This window comes from Hemitrygon akajei, chromosome 24, assembly GCF_048418815.1.
Source record: "Hemitrygon akajei chromosome 24, sHemAka1.3, whole genome shotgun sequence".
Classification (NCBI taxonomy): domain Eukaryota; kingdom Metazoa; phylum Chordata; class Chondrichthyes; order Myliobatiformes; family Dasyatidae; genus Hemitrygon; species Hemitrygon akajei.
In genome coordinates, this window is record NC_133147.1 from 16,520,264 (window position 1) to 16,536,043 (window position 15,780).

At 42.6% G+C, this 15,780-nt stretch overlaps 1 protein-coding gene across 3 annotated transcripts in view; it reads right to left on the reverse strand.

Moving 5' to 3' along the window:
• The window catches only part of kdm1a (lysine (K)-specific demethylase 1a), an 85,401-nt gene that overhangs the window by 68,773 nt on the left and 848 nt on the right, over positions 1-15,780 (reverse strand). For all 3 annotated transcript variants that reach the window (XM_073028404.1, XM_073028403.1, XM_073028405.1), the window contains exon 2: positions 3,999-4,164. In XM_073028404.1, coding sequence (XP_072884505.1) covers positions 3,999-4,164 — 166 coding nt within the window. The remainder of the gene's footprint in view (positions 1-3,998; positions 4,165-15,780) is intronic.

Below are 15,780 nucleotides of genomic sequence, written 5' to 3' on the forward strand. Positions count from 1 at the left end.
AGACAATAATTTCAAAAACGGATATTTAAAAACCTTCAGAATAGAAAGAAAAAGCAGAATCTCAATATCCACTTTATGGTGCAGTCCATGAACCATTAGGCAATACCAAGACTGCATGCCCTGCTCAGGATGACGTCAACTTAAGTAGCAAAAGCTGTATAAGAATTGACCTTGGCAGTCCTGAGGGAAGAAGGGAAGCAGTAGAAAGAAAGAACAAACTACAGTAACCATAATTATTCTAGGAGTCCTCACACACAGTTTCTGTATTGTCAACTGATGGCAAGCTGTTAAAAACGAATTATATTCAAGTAACTCTACATTCAAAGAACTTGCTGATCACCATCTCATAATGCAGACAGCAACTGGGCTGCCAATACTTGTATGCCTATACCATGGCAACAGGAAACAGGGAAAGAGATGGGTGGAGGGAGAAATAAAACCACATGAAAACAAAATTTGATTAAGAATATTTCAGTATCTTTGATCACGCATAATTCTAAAGTCTTTTAAGAGTCATACATTGTATTGTTGGATAAGAACACAACATCCAGATGAACTAGCACAAATACACAACTGGTAGTTTAAAAGCTCTCTCCATCACAACTATTAAAAACATAGACTTCCTATCATCTTCCCACATTGTAAATACAATCCCCATTTCTGTGGAGGCAAGTAGAAAAACCCTTTTCTATACACTGCTTTTCTCAATCACTTTTACTGCTCTCATACAAGCCCAAGACCATGTGATATTTAAATATTCACTCCATATCTGGGAGAGATGACCCAAAGTCTGCTCACATTCCCTATAGGTTTGCAACACACATGCAACCAAATACTTCTTACTTTCAAAAAATATATCTAATTTTAGTAAAATTATTGTTCTTCTGATCAGCTTCCTCTCGAATGTTCACAATCCCATTATACCCTCGATTACAAATCATTAGCATCTTTTACTCCCATATTCTCAAAGCTTTTTACCCCTTTCCAGTCCTTTTCTCCACAAATAAAATCATGCATACGCATAACACTTTTGGATTAGACTGTTTAATTGTCATTATCTTACTGTTTAATTCTTTGCGGCTTAACAAATTACTTGCTAGTATTTTTTGTAACTACTTATATACATGTAACTGCTTAATATGCTTCCTAGTGGTCACAGTATGTATATGCAACTGCTCAGCGTGCTCCCTCGTGCTTACATTTCTTTGCATTCTGAAAAGTTCTGGAAGTTTCTCTGGTGTTGCATTCTTTGAATGGGACCCATCTGGCCAACTCTTATCTGCGAATTTGAATGGAATGTTTCTTATCTATGCAATGTTAGAAGCTGAACTTGAGGCTTTGCCATCTTTTTATTTCTCCCTCCCTTCACTTACGAGAGTTCTATTATTGTCCATTTTTCAACTTTTGTTGTTCAATTAATGCTTAATAAAACAATTGTGAAGCAACAAATTTTGTGCCTCTTTCTTGACTTCTGAAAGAACCTTTGATTGAAAGCATCAGAATCCAACAACGTGGAAATGCGAGACAGTAACCAAATCAACGGTAGCAAAGCTTGAGCAAGATTACCATGACCAAGTGAACCTCAAATTCCCTTTGCGACATATACACTAAAATGCTGGAGGAATTCAGCAGGTCTGGCCACATCTATTGTACCGTATAGAGATCGGCACGAAACAGACCCTTCCGGTCCTCTGAGTCATGCCATCCAACAACCTTCGATTTAATCCTACTAAAATTAAGGGACAATTTACAACAACCAATTAACCTACCCACTGTGGACTGAGCGAAGAAACCATAGCACCCAGAGGAAACCCACATGGTCACACGGCGGGGTGGGGGGGAACATACAAACTCCTTGCAGGCAGTGATGGGAATTGAACCTGCATCACTGGTACTTTAAAACATTGTGCTAACCTCTACACTACTGTGCTGCCACATCTACAAAGGGAAATGGGGCCAATGTGCCTTTCCAGCATTTGTGGTGCCTAGAAGGTTTTAAAATTCCCTTTATCCCTTTGATTCCATATTATATTGGTCACCACCAATCAAATGCGTGAACATAGTAAAAGACAATCACAGCTTTAACCCTTCATTGAGGACATCGGTCATCAATAAGATGGCAAGACGGGTCTGTCTTTATATATTGTTTGATTTTTTTTAAATTGACAAATCTTAAAAATCTGGTAAGGTGATGAAATATTGCACACCAGAATTACACTAAGTTTCGTATTGAAGAAAATTACTAAATTATACATAATCTAGTGGAATAACAGTTCTGAGGACTGGATCCAGTATGATAGGAGACACGCCAATTATCGGTCCAAATCTGAATTAAGACGTTTCCCAGGGTTGAAATGTCTAATACCAGACGGCAGGCATTGAAGGCGAGAGGGAAGTAGGTTCAAAGGGAATGTGAAGGGTAAGTCACGGATGCCTGGTCTGGCAGTAGAGGCAAATACATTGGAGGCCTTTAAGAGATGTTTGGATAGGCGCATGGATGTAAGATGGAGGGACTGGGACATGGTGTAGATAGGAGGGATTAATGTTTGGGTGTTTTTGATTTGCTTCTTAGCTGGTTCGGCAGAGCATTGTGGGCCGAATGGTCTGTTCCTGTGCTGTTCTATGTAACTGCTGAGGCTGGTGGATGACTCAGTGGGGAGGGGGGGGTGATATTACTGAAGGACCATCAGGTACCAAAGAACCAACCTGCAGAAGTTCAAGTGAATGGAGGCAGAAACTTCCACAAGCTTTGCTTCCTATGTATACCAGAATTTTATGCCTTGCCATAAAAGCAAGGTCCCATTTTGACTTGATACAAGTTATCAACCCACAATATCACTGCAGAGAATAATTGAACCCACGAGTTGCTTTATCCCTCTTTAAACAGTCAGAAACCCTCAAGGACACTATTGATAGGAGAGAATATATGCACGCAGTATTTTAAAAAGGGGAAAATTCAAGATTGGTCAGCTTTTGTACTCAATTAAAGCAAATAACCAAGCACTTGCCAGCTAGTGGTGTGGCAGCCGCACTGGACTTCGGGGCAAGTTGTCCCAGGCTCGAATCCGGCCGGCTCCTTGCACGCTTTTCATCCGTGCTGGGATGAGCGTCAAGTGAGCAACTCAGCCTTGTACAAAAACAGATAAAAATGCTGAAGAAATGGCAACGTTGCCACCCAATGCACCACAAGGTATGGAAAGGAACAACAACTGAGTCCTTGGGATTTAAGGAGTTTCATAAAAGAAATGGATGCATATAGTTGTTAGCCAGTGTTTTCAGGTGAAATTTACAAGGCATAGTCTGGCAAATTACGTATGAACCCCATTTTTCAGAGGCAGAGGTCTGAGACTAAAAGCTCCTTGCAGGTCATTGCAGTTATTTATAATCTGTGCTGACGTTTGAGAGATAAGTATTAACCTGGCCTCTGAGGTGAATTACCCTATATTTCAAAACAACTTTTAAGACAGTTGGACATGTACAAGGACTGGCAAGGTTAGAAGGATGTGGGCCAAATGCTGGCAATTGGGACTAATTTAGATGGGGCATCCTCGTTAGTCAAAGGTCCCGTTTCTGTATTGTATAACTCCATGCCTATAATGGACTGGGATCTCTTATATCTATCCGACATAGCATCCATTTCAGAAGTCAGCAACTCTGATGATGCAGGCGTGTCAGCCTAAACTACTTTGCTTTAGGCTCTGGAGTGGGGCTTGAACTCGTAACCGCCATTTCTGGTCATTGTAGTTAGCAGATTTGGTTTCCTGCATTCCCATGGATGGGAATGTGCAGTTATTAAATTGCATAATTAAACTCATGATTTGTAACCTTAGGAATTTAGGTAGTATTGGGAATTGTTTTAGTCAAGCTTGTAAGTCTAAAGCAACTGTTTGGGGGAAACCTGATATTCTATGCACAACACAGTCCTCTTCAGTGGCTTGAGGGTTTCTTCAACTCTCCCGTCCCACTACGTAGAAACCAAATTTAATAAATTCACATACCAGATGGTTCTTCTGGATCACTTTCAATCTCTTCCTCAGGTGGTGGAGGCTGAGGTGGCGGCACCTGCTTCTTCTCCTTTTCAGCCTTCGCATTGCGTTCTTCTTCTGAATAATATTCATCTTCTGACAGGTTTGCTAAGCTCTCATCCATTTCTCTATACTCAACCTGCAAAGAAAATTGCATGGAAAATGCACAACCTTGAGCTGTAGGTCAATTCCATAGACTAAGATACAGGCACAAGACAGGCCAAGAACACCACCATATAAATATTGCTCCCCATTATCTTCTGGTTCAGTGAGCGAATATACAATAAACTACATAGACTAGCCAATACTGAGCATTGTTTGAAGGTAGAAACAGTGAAGATTCAAAGGGACTCAATAGTTTATATAAACAGATTACTAAAATCCCATGGATGGGTAGAGACAAAATGCAGGCCTTTTTAATCTAGATCACTAGACCAGATGAGATTTTGCTAAAGTATGCAAAGTCCTATTTAGACCACATGTTGAACAATTCCAGGTAGCGCAATTTAGAGAGAATGCCCTGCAGATTCACTAGAATGAAGCTGGAGACCAAATGTTAAATAACTAAGAAAGGCTATACAAACTAGGGTTCCATTTCCTATAAGCCAGTGGGTAACCACAAGAACATAAGAAATTAGGCCATCCAATGTTACATCACAGCTGTCTACCTGATACACAAGCAGGGTAGTGCGATAGGCAAAGCAAGCTTTTGCCCTTATAGCAGGCTTCCTCCCTCCCCCCCACCCCCACTGATCTGATCTGAGTCCAAAGAAACAGCAGTTTGACACCAGCAGCATCAAAGGAACTCAAAGACAGACTACCTCAGGGACTCCAGCTCTGGATTTTTCCCTTGGGGTCACTCCCGAAGCCTTCCCCATGGGTGGGTATAGCCGCAAGGAGGCGGAGGTTTGAGATCATTTTCCTTCTCCTAGAAGAGCTGTCCACAATGGACAGCGAACCCTATCTGCCTGAAACAACTGGTTTTAAAGGTGCCAGTAACTCATTTTTGCTCCTCCTCCTGTCAGCGAAAACAGTTCAGCCAGGCTTAGTAGCTAAGTCACACGTGAAGGCCAGCAACTGGACTTGGCTGTCCAGTTATTTAAGATGCACGCCATTGAGAGAATTTAATAGTTGGTGGGAACTTATCCCCACTGCCTTCCCCAGCTATAACCTTAAGGGACCAACATGAGAAATAGGAGTTCACTAAATGGCACTTGAACCTACACACCATTCAACAAGTTTCTGTATGTTAAGACCATTTTGACTCCTTTGTATCCAATAATTTATTAATCAATCTTCAAAATACTTGTATGACTCAGCAGGCACACCTCTTCAAGATAAAGAATGTCAAAAGGTTTACTACTCACTACGTGAGAACATGTCTTTAGCAGCTTATCCAAAGAACGTGGGCTCTGAGGGGTATTTTTTCCAGAGGGTGGTGGTTATCTGAAATAAGTTGCCAGAGGTAGTGGTAGAGGCAGATACAATTACAAAATTTGAATGGTAGTTGACAGGATAAGGCAGCACAGTATAAAAAAATTTAAAATATATTCAAATGCCAGAAAGCAGAAACAAAAGCCAGAAAATGTAAGCAATAGTGGAAAAAAAAACTGAATGCTGGAAGTACTCAATAGATCAGACAGTATTTGTGGAGCATTTTGTCCATCACGATGCAGGATCTTAACCTGAAACGCCAACAGATACCTTCTGCCCTCACAGATGGTGTTTGGCACATTGATATCAACCACCATATTTTTGTTTTGGGTTTCAGTACGTAGCTTTGTCCTGTGCAAATGGCAAATTAGGCTGACTCAGTGGGAGAGAGAAATCGAAGAAGAGTCACTGATCTTTCATCAGCCTTTGGATAGAAGGTTAGCAAAAGGACAGACAACTCTTATTGTGTTTGTTTCAAACAGTTAAAAGCACAATCTGCTGGAGAAACTCAGTGGGTCAAGCAGCATCTGAAGGCAGGGGAGGAAATGTTGCTGTTTTGGGGCAAGACCCTCTGTGAAGGTCGGGATTAGAAGTGAGCCAGTTTAAAAACGTGGAAGGGGTGAGATGGGTCAGTACATGACAGGTAGACAAGGAAAGAGAGGGAATGATGGGCCTTCCCAACTTCTTGCATGATAAACATCTAACTTTCTGTGACATACAAGGCATTTGTAGCTCTCTGAAGACAATTTTGTAGTTGTCCATTACCAAAAAAAGTCAATTTTTCTACTCTTCCTATCACAGCAAAACAACCTTTCATTTGACCTCATACTCATCAGCAATTTTCCACTCTAATCAGCCATCCTGTCTACACTCCTCTACTTCATGCCATATGTCAGCACACATCCTGACCTCTCTCTGCAGTATTAACTCATACAAAGCTCCACTTGATTTTCTCCGTGTATTTGGTGCCACAAAAGATGACATTCCACTGGTCAAAATAACAGATTTCAACAGTTCCTGGGTTCTAATACCCCTCGAGATTTCTTCCCTTCACTTTTCTCTGATCCGCACCCAACCCTAGTTCTAAGACCTGCCATATTTTCACCATCCTTTCTTATTGATTCCACCACTTCCACCTTTGTGCTGAATTCTTTGACCAGAAGTCCTCACTCAAGATGGCAAATCTTCCATGTTCAGAGATCCCATTTCATGTGGATTCCTCCACTAGCCCCTTACCTCCTCTAGATCTACTTACTGCTAACTGCTGATGATACATTAACCATCGCTGACTCACTCTGATCTAACATTGTCATCACATTGCCATCAAGGGTGGTGCAGTTGTGGTCTGGAAAACCAGACCCCAACTCGCATATAGTCATAGACCTAACTTCTTTGAGGATCGTGGAAAGCCCATTCCTACCTACCACCCAACACCTACAAGCAGAATTGCCCAAGCCAAGCCATTGTTTCAGCCTGTTCTTGCCCTCCCCCACTCCCACTGTTCTTGTTTTTCCCTACCTTGACTTCATGCTTTCCCCTTTGATCACCATGTTCCTACTCAAGTCTATAACACGTCAAATGATTTCCGCCATCTTGATCTTTCCCAATTCCCGGGTCCAACCAGTTCATCTTCAGAGACTTGCAACCTCACAACACCTCTACTCCATTGGTTCCCTTCTATCCTCCCATTCATTCGCTTGGTGGAACTTGTCCTCACCGTGAACTTGTCTTCCATTCCATTCAATGTCTTCATTTCAAAAGATGCACATAAGCTACGCCTGTTTTTGTTCTGAGATACCTGAGTCCACTTCCCTCAAATCTTTATCTGGTACAGCCAACAACTGTGTTAAAGCCATTTCCTACACTCCAAGAACTCAACAATTACATTACTTTTTGCTGCCAATTTCCATTCTACTTTCACCTTTACACTGATCATCCTCTGACTCTTCCCTTTTCAGATCCCTGCCTCCATCTAAGGGGATAGATTAGCCACACAAAAAAACACACGAAGACTCCCACATCCGTCTATACTTCCTCCACTTTATTCTCCTAGTTCCTCCATCTCAGCCACATTTACACAGATAAAAAGACCTTCTGCACAGGTGCCTCTGAAATATCTTCCTTCCTCCTGAACCAGAGCTTCCCCTTTACCAATAGACAAAGCTTTTGACTCTATCTACGGTATATGCTTCACCTGCTCTCAGCCCCTCTCTTGGACAAGGCAAGATCCCATGCTTATCACCTTCCATCCACAATCAATTTTCGTCCTTTTGTTGTGTATTATATGTTGTAAAACATTAGATGAAAGTCTGAGCAGCTCCAAGTAGCACTTTAATTCTTTGTGAGCTCGCAGCATGTAAAGTGTCAAAGCATCTGTACAAATTAAACATTGCAGGTTTGTTAATGTCTGAAGTTTGCTGATAGCAGCTGGAGTCTTTCCCAGCCTCAAGGCACCAGTAGCATGAGGATGTCTGTTAATGAACACATGCTGTTTGAATGAAAGAAACCATCCTGGGTTAGTGACATGAGAGCAAAAGATCAAAGGGTTAGTCTATTGCTGTGTGTCTTGCTATGCTAGTGTAGTTCCTTATTTATTTGGGTACCTTTCACTCGATTCTTGGGACTTCACCTAGACTGAAGAATCTTGATCGGTCGGTGCCTAGAAACCACATCCAAGGTGATTTCACGAATCGGAATTTGGAATTCGTCCAACAACAGCGACAATAAAGTCCTCTGACAACAGCAACAATCATGTGAACACTATGAATTGTGAGCCCTGCAATCGTTGTGGAAAACTTTGCAACTTACTACATTTGATGTGGCCTATTTGTGTTTTCTATTTTATGATAATGTAACACCCTGGGAAAGATTTCACTGCTAGTGTAACGGTTTCACTGTAGCAGCAGTGTTATATTACAACTAGAGATAACAGGGGCTTTGGAACATGCAGTGTCCAATGAGGGGAGTGTTTTTCTTTCTTGTGTGCCCGAGAGCGAGGAATTCGCAGGTTTTTGTTCAGCAGAAGATGGAGAGAGAAGAGGCCAGGACAGAGAGGTCGTAGACTGCAGGACTGCGTGGACCTGAAATGGGGTCAGGAGTCGACAATGCCTGGGGGAAATAGAAGGAGAACGAACGGACGGGAGAATCGTGAGCTCCAACGTGCACATTCGACTGTTTCATTAAAATGGGCCCTTTACTTTTTTGTTTTCTTTACTAACCTTATAGTCAAATTTAAGAATTATAAAGCTCAATTGTTTAATTGCTTATGGTGTACTGTTTGTTATTTCGTGTACTAATTTGTAACACAGGGGAAAACATCACGCAGCATCCACACAAACGAGATTTCACTAGTTTGGCGGGCCAGAGACCATCTTCAAGTGACCAACGAACTTGAGGGTTACAATAATAAATTAGGCTTATGTTACTTTGTTGTGCTTCTACTCTTATCACCACATTTCCCAGACTCTTGAATTACTTGGGTCTTCTGGGTCTGACCAACCCAGCCCATTACACCTTTCCAACAAGATTCTACTACCATAAAGCATCCTCCTTCTGCCCTTCACTTACAGCAGTTGAAATGGATCAATCACTGCTTTCATAACACCCAATTACTGTACCTGATTCCCTATACTCTAACCTTGTAGGCCAAGCTCCTGTATGGAGCTTAGACAATGGCTCTCAGTTCTGCTAGTCACAGCCTTACATTATGCAAGGCGGGAATGTGCTACATTAGTGGTCACCAACCTTTTTAAGCCCAAGATCCCCTACCTCAGCCTTAGTGAAAGGCAAGATCGACCCCAAATCGGTTAGTCACACGCATGCGCACCGGGCAGAAAAGACCAGAAGTAAAACCCCACAACCCAGAAGTAGAAATAATGTGTGTACACCAGGGGTCACCACCCTTTTTTGCACCACGGACCGATTTAATATTGGCAATATTCTTGCAGACCAGCCAACGAGGAATACAGCAATATTCGAAGCAGGTTCCTTATGTCCAGTCTATTCCGCAATTTAGTTTTTGTGGCTCTCAGCACTTAGCTTCTGTCCCACTTGCTCACGTTTTTTCCACTGAAAAAAACTCAGTGGGTTTGTCTTTATGTGCAGGGTGCTTGGACTCAGGGTACTGAAGCAATTTTGAGGGCTTCATTGCCTCATTAGACAGCCTCCAGGCCTGAACTCCAGTCTCCCGCCCGCCTGCCGCCAGACGCCTTGGCCAGGTGCGGCTGGTTGCGGGTGGGGTGAGAGGACAAGGTCAGGGCCAGAGGTCCCCATGCCGGGGCCGCGGCAGTCGCATTCCGGAGAGAGCGAGGAGGAGTGCAACAGGGCATGTGCCCGCCCCCCTTGTAGGTAGGTAGGATCTAACGGCCGACAGAGTTTGGCTCGAGGGATGACTTTCAGTAGATCGCAGCGAGATAGCTGCTCTGCTGCTTTCGAAACCCTGAGCCCGAATTAGGTCGTCTGCGAATATTTTATCACCGGGTTCCCCACAAACATTCCGTGTGCTAAACAGGTTTAGAGGCAGCGCCCATTTGTCCGCTCTCCAGGCCAGTAGCAACGGCACTTCCCGCCAGCCGCACGAGGCGAACCAGTGATCCCTGGCATAAGGGTATCACTGCAGTTAGGCAACTGATTACCTCGTGTGCTTAATGATCGCATGTGCATTCAAGTTCAACAGTGGGTGTGACGGAATGAGGAAAGGTGCAGCTGACTCATATCGTTTCATATCAACAAATCATATCGTTTCCTCGTTGGGGACCACTGAAGTACACTGCGTAGTGCGTGGTGGGGGAGCTACACACAAGCGCACTGGGTAGAAAGAACGGAACTAAAACCCCGCAATCCGGAAACAATCTCTCAACAGTATTTGTGTATATATTTTTAATTTTTTTCAGGATCTACTGGGAAAGTCTCAAAGATTGACCAGTCGATCGAGATCGATGGGTTGGCGACCACTATGCTACATAAATAGCAAATCTTTTTTTTTAAAAAAGGGCACTGAAACGTAAGAATTAATTTTCAATTCAGAATCAGAAACAGGTTTAATATCACTGACATATCGTGAAATTTGTTAGCTTAGTGGCAGCAGTATAATACCTGACAAATAGAAGAAAAAATTTTTTTAAATGAATTACAGTAAGTATATATATGTAAATTAAATTAAAAGTAATAGAGCAAAAACAGAAATAATAAAAAAGTGAAGTAGCGTTCATAGGTTCAATGTCCATTTAGTAATCAGATGGTAGAGGGGAAGAGCTTGTTCCTGAATTGTTGAGTGTGTGCCTTCAGGCTTCTGTACCTCCTTTCTGATGGTAACAATGACAAGAGGGCATGTCTTGGGTAGTAGGGGGTCCTTAATGATGGATGCTGTCTTTCGGAGGCACTGCTCCTTGAAGGTGTCTTGGATACTACGGAGGCTAGTACCCATGATGAAGCTGACTAATTTTACAACTTTCTGTAGCTTCTTTCGATCCTGTGCCATAGACACCCTCCTCTGCCTCCACTCCCATACCAGATGGTGATGCCACCTGTCAGAATGCTCACCACTTTACAATTGTACAAAGCACATCTAAATACTGGAAAACACCGATAATTACTGTCCTATAATTCAGAAACCCCAGCGGATCAGTAACTGCCTCACCATTACAATTCAATGAGCTGTCAGTTCCTTTATTTCTTTTAAAGTTAACCCATTTATTGGAAATTTTATTAACCTAGGACACATCAGTGATGTAACCTGGGGTCATCAGGTGCTTCTGTTCTTTCAAAGTCAAACTCTCCCGCCCAGCCGACCCAACCATGGTTGATCAGGCCCCAGCTTGTATCCCAGAAGCATCGGTTCACGGGTCACACCTCTAGATCCACGACCATCTGGAGGCTCGCTTTGTGATGGTCCTGATGTCTCTTCCCTTTGCAGCCCATCATGCCAAGGAAAGAGCAGGTTCTGCAGAGCAAGCAACCAGCAAAACCTCAACATCCTACATCTACCGGGCCCTCCACCCCTGCCTCTTGTAATAGTGTGAAATAACTATTAACATCAATCAAGTGCATGTTGAGGTATCTTCCAAAAAGTCCAGAAAATTTATTTGCTCAACAACAAAGTCCCCAGCATAATGGGTTATTAAAGCTTTACTTATACAGTAGTCATTTATGCCTTCCAATTACATGACTGGTTAACACCAGCATGCTTTGCAAGGAGAATGTGTGATACAATCACAATCATCGACTGTACTCTTTTCTATAGATGCTGCCTGGCCTGTAGAGTTCCTCCAGCGTTTAGAATATGTAATACGTTGTGTAAAATAAACAGCCATGGGATCATTCACGAGAAACATACATTCATGACTGACCCCATGTACAATGTTAGAACTTGGTAAATCAGTTCTAATTTCGAATTTCAGAGAAAGGCATTTTGCCAAATCTACTACACAATTAATAATTGTAAAGCAAGTGGGTGGGGGGGTGGGGGTTGGGCAGTTGTTTTGCTGCTGTTTGTGTGGGGGGGGATGCTTTAGGGTTCTAACATTTTCCTCTAATTCGTTATTTGGGGTTTTCTTCTGTTTATGTTGATGTCCGTAAAGAGCAAGAATTTCAGGTCATATACTACACACATTCTCTGATATTAAATTGAACCATTAAACCATAAATTGCATTTCCAAATAAAGGATCCCATTAAGCAAAGCACACAATTAGATAAAGCTGAAAATGCCTTAAACCAAAACTAGTTCCCACAGAAATACTATAAAATGTGCAAATAAATGCACAATTGTATAAAACATAGAAAATAGAAACGTAGAAAACCTACAGCACAATACAGGCCCTTTGGCCCATAAAGTTTTGCCGAACATGTCCCTACCTTAGAAATTACTAGGCTTATCCATAGCCCTCTAGTTTTCTAAGCTCCATGTACCTATCCAAAAGACTCTTAAAAGACCCTATCGTATCCACCTCCACCACCATTGCCGGCAGCCCATTCCACACACTCACCACTCTCTGAGTAAAAAACTGACCCCTGATATCTCCTCTGTACCTACTCCCCAGCACCTTAAACCTGTATCCTCTTGTAGCAACCATTTCAGCCCTGGGAAAAAGCCTCTAACTATCCACACGATCAATGCCTCTCATCATCTTATATACCTCTATCAGATTACCTCTCATCCTCCATCGCTCCAAGAAGAAAAGGCCGAGATCACTCAACCTATTCTCATAAGACATGCTCCCCAATTCAGGCAACATCCTTGTAAATCTCCTCTGCACCCCTTCTATGGCTTCCACATCCTTCCTGTAGTGAGGGGACCAGAACTGAGCACAGTACTCCAAGTGGGACCTGACCAGGGTCCTATATACTTGCAATAATATGTAAAAGGCGGATACAGTTACTCCAATTAGTAAAACCATTATTCACTCTGAAACCAGGTTCTTTTAATCATATCAGTACAGAAGTTCTACTCAATAGCCTATTTTAAATATTGTTAGAACAAACTCTAAAAAAATATTAAAACTATCATATAAGTATTGTTCTGCACTTTGTTGAATTCAGAATACAAAAAAGCAGGGAACATTCAGCCTCCCATTCCACATCATGTACAGTCAAAAAGTATCGCTTTAGGGTATCTTTGAATAATTTCCAATTCTAGATACTGAGGCATTCATGCATCCCTTGTCTGGCCCCTTGACCGTGCCGAAATGACATTGTTCCATCAATTCAGATGGCTGAGCATTCCACATCTTAACAGCCAATTCTGTCCCAGCAAACGTGTGACTTGGTGCCAACTGCACTATTGTTCAGAAAGCATGTTTAACAGGACTGACGGAAGACTGGTGATGCTAGAGTGGCTGGTCTTCTGACTATCAATGTTGCTTGGACTGATATTTCCACACAGTTTGAATTCATTCATTTTAGAGTTATAGAACACTACAGCATAGAAACAGGTCCTTTGGCCCATCTAGTCCATTCCGAACCATTGATCTGCCTAGTCCCATTGACCTGAACCAGGCCAACAGGCTTCCATACCACTCCCATTCATGTACTTACCCAAATTTCTCTTAAATGTTGAAATTAACCCCATACCCACCACTTGTGCTGGCAGCTCGTTCCACACTCTCATCACCCTCTACAGGAAGAAATTTCCCCTCATTCCCCTTTCACCCTTAACCCATGACCTCTGGTTGTAGTCTCACCCAAACTCAGTGGAAGAAGCCTGCATTTACCCCACCTATACCCTCATAATTTTGTATACCTCTATCAAATCTCCCGATCAATTTTCTATGTTCCAAAGAATAAAGTCCCAATCTATTCAGTCTTTCCTTATAACTCAGGTCCTCAAGTCCTAGCAACATTTGCATTCTTTCAATCTTATTCTCATCTTTCGTGAAGGTAGGTGACCAAAACTGCACACAATTCTCCAAATTAGGCCTCACCAATGCCTTATATAAATTCAACATAACATCCCATCTCATGTACTCAATACGAGGAAATCTGCAGATGCTGGAAATTCAAGCAACACACACAAAATGCTGGTGGAACACAGCAGGCCAGGCAACATCTATAGGAAGAAGCACTGTCGATGTTTCAGGCCGAGACCCTTCGAGATCCGAGATGCTGCCTGGCCTGCTGTGTTCCACCAGCATTTTGTCACTCAATACATTGATTTCTGAAGGCCAATGTGCCAAAAGTTTTCTTTATGACCTTATCTACCTGTGATGCCACTTTCAAGGAATTAAGAATCTGTATTCCCAGATCCCTTTGTTCTACCACACTAATCAAAGCCTCGTTACCCTGGCTGGTCTTACTTCACACTTGTCTGCATTAATTTCCAACTACCATTTTTCAAGGTGGTCCAGATCCCACTGCCAGCTTTGATAGGCTTCCTCGCTGTCCATCACTATCCTGCCGTCATTTGCAAGTTTGCTGATCCAAATTACATTATCTTCTAGATTGTTGATATAGATGACCAACAACAATGACCCAGCACCGACCCCTGTGGCACACCACTAGTCACAGGACTCCAGTCAGAGAGGCAACCATCTGCTACTACCCTCTGGCTTCTCACACAAAGCCGATGTTTAATCCAATTTACTACCTCATCTTGAATACCAAACGTCTGAACCCTCTTGACCAACCTCCCATGCAGGACCTTATCAAAGACAACATCCACTGCTTGCCTTCAACTTTCCTGGTAACTTCCTCAAAAAAAAACTCTAGACCTGACTTACCAGACACAAAACTGAGCTGACCATCCTTAATCAGTACCTGTCTAACCAAATTATTATATATCAGGTCCTTTAGAATACCTTCCAATAAATTTCCCACTACGGACGAAAGGCTCACCAGCCTATGATTTCCTGGCTTATTCCACACTCCCACACTGTACCAGAGACTGACGGGTACAGAATCAACCCCACACTCTCACACTGTATCGGAGACTGACGGGTACAGAATGAACCCCACACTCTCACACTGTATCGGAGACTGACGGGTACAGAATGAACTCCACACTCTCACACTGTATCGGAGACTGACGGGTACAGAATGAACCCCACACTCTCAGAATCAGAATCAGAATTGTTCCTTTCTTAAACAATGGAACAATATTACCTACCCTGCAATCCCCCAGCACCTCACTTGTGGCTAAGGATGTTATAAATATCTCTGCTGGAGCCCCTGCAATTTCTGCACTAGCGTCCCACTGGTGTACAAGGGAACAACATGTCAGGTCCTATGATTTATCCACCCTAATTTGCCTGAAGACCAAAAAAAAACCTCCTCTCTATTCTGTATAGGATCCAGGACTTCTCTACAGCATTTCCACACATCAGATGCAAAAATTCTATTTAAGATCTCACCCATCTCTTTCAGCTCCACACATAGATTACCGCTCTGATATTACATAGTGTTATAATATTCCAGTGAAGCAACCTTAAAGGGAGCATTGGCTTTAAACAGAGCATCTGTCCATCCAGATGCCAAAACCACTGATATTTCTGTTGAGCCAAATAATGGATTATAACAATTTTATTATCTTAGTATTTGATTTATTCAAAATGTGATAATGGCTGCAATTCCCAAAGACTGTAAAATAATCTACATGATAGAATCCTCAGGCAATTAGAGCACCTCCTCCCCTCACACACAAAATGGTTTCAGAACATCAGCGACCACATATCAGATGCACGCCACATGCGCGCACACACGAACACCCCCAATACAGCAACCCACATAAAGGACTTGGCTTAACACATCTGCTTTCCTGAACCCAGATCCATTTCCCGAATCAGCGGAACTCCCAAACCCCCCCCCACCAACCTGTGCCCCCTCCCTACA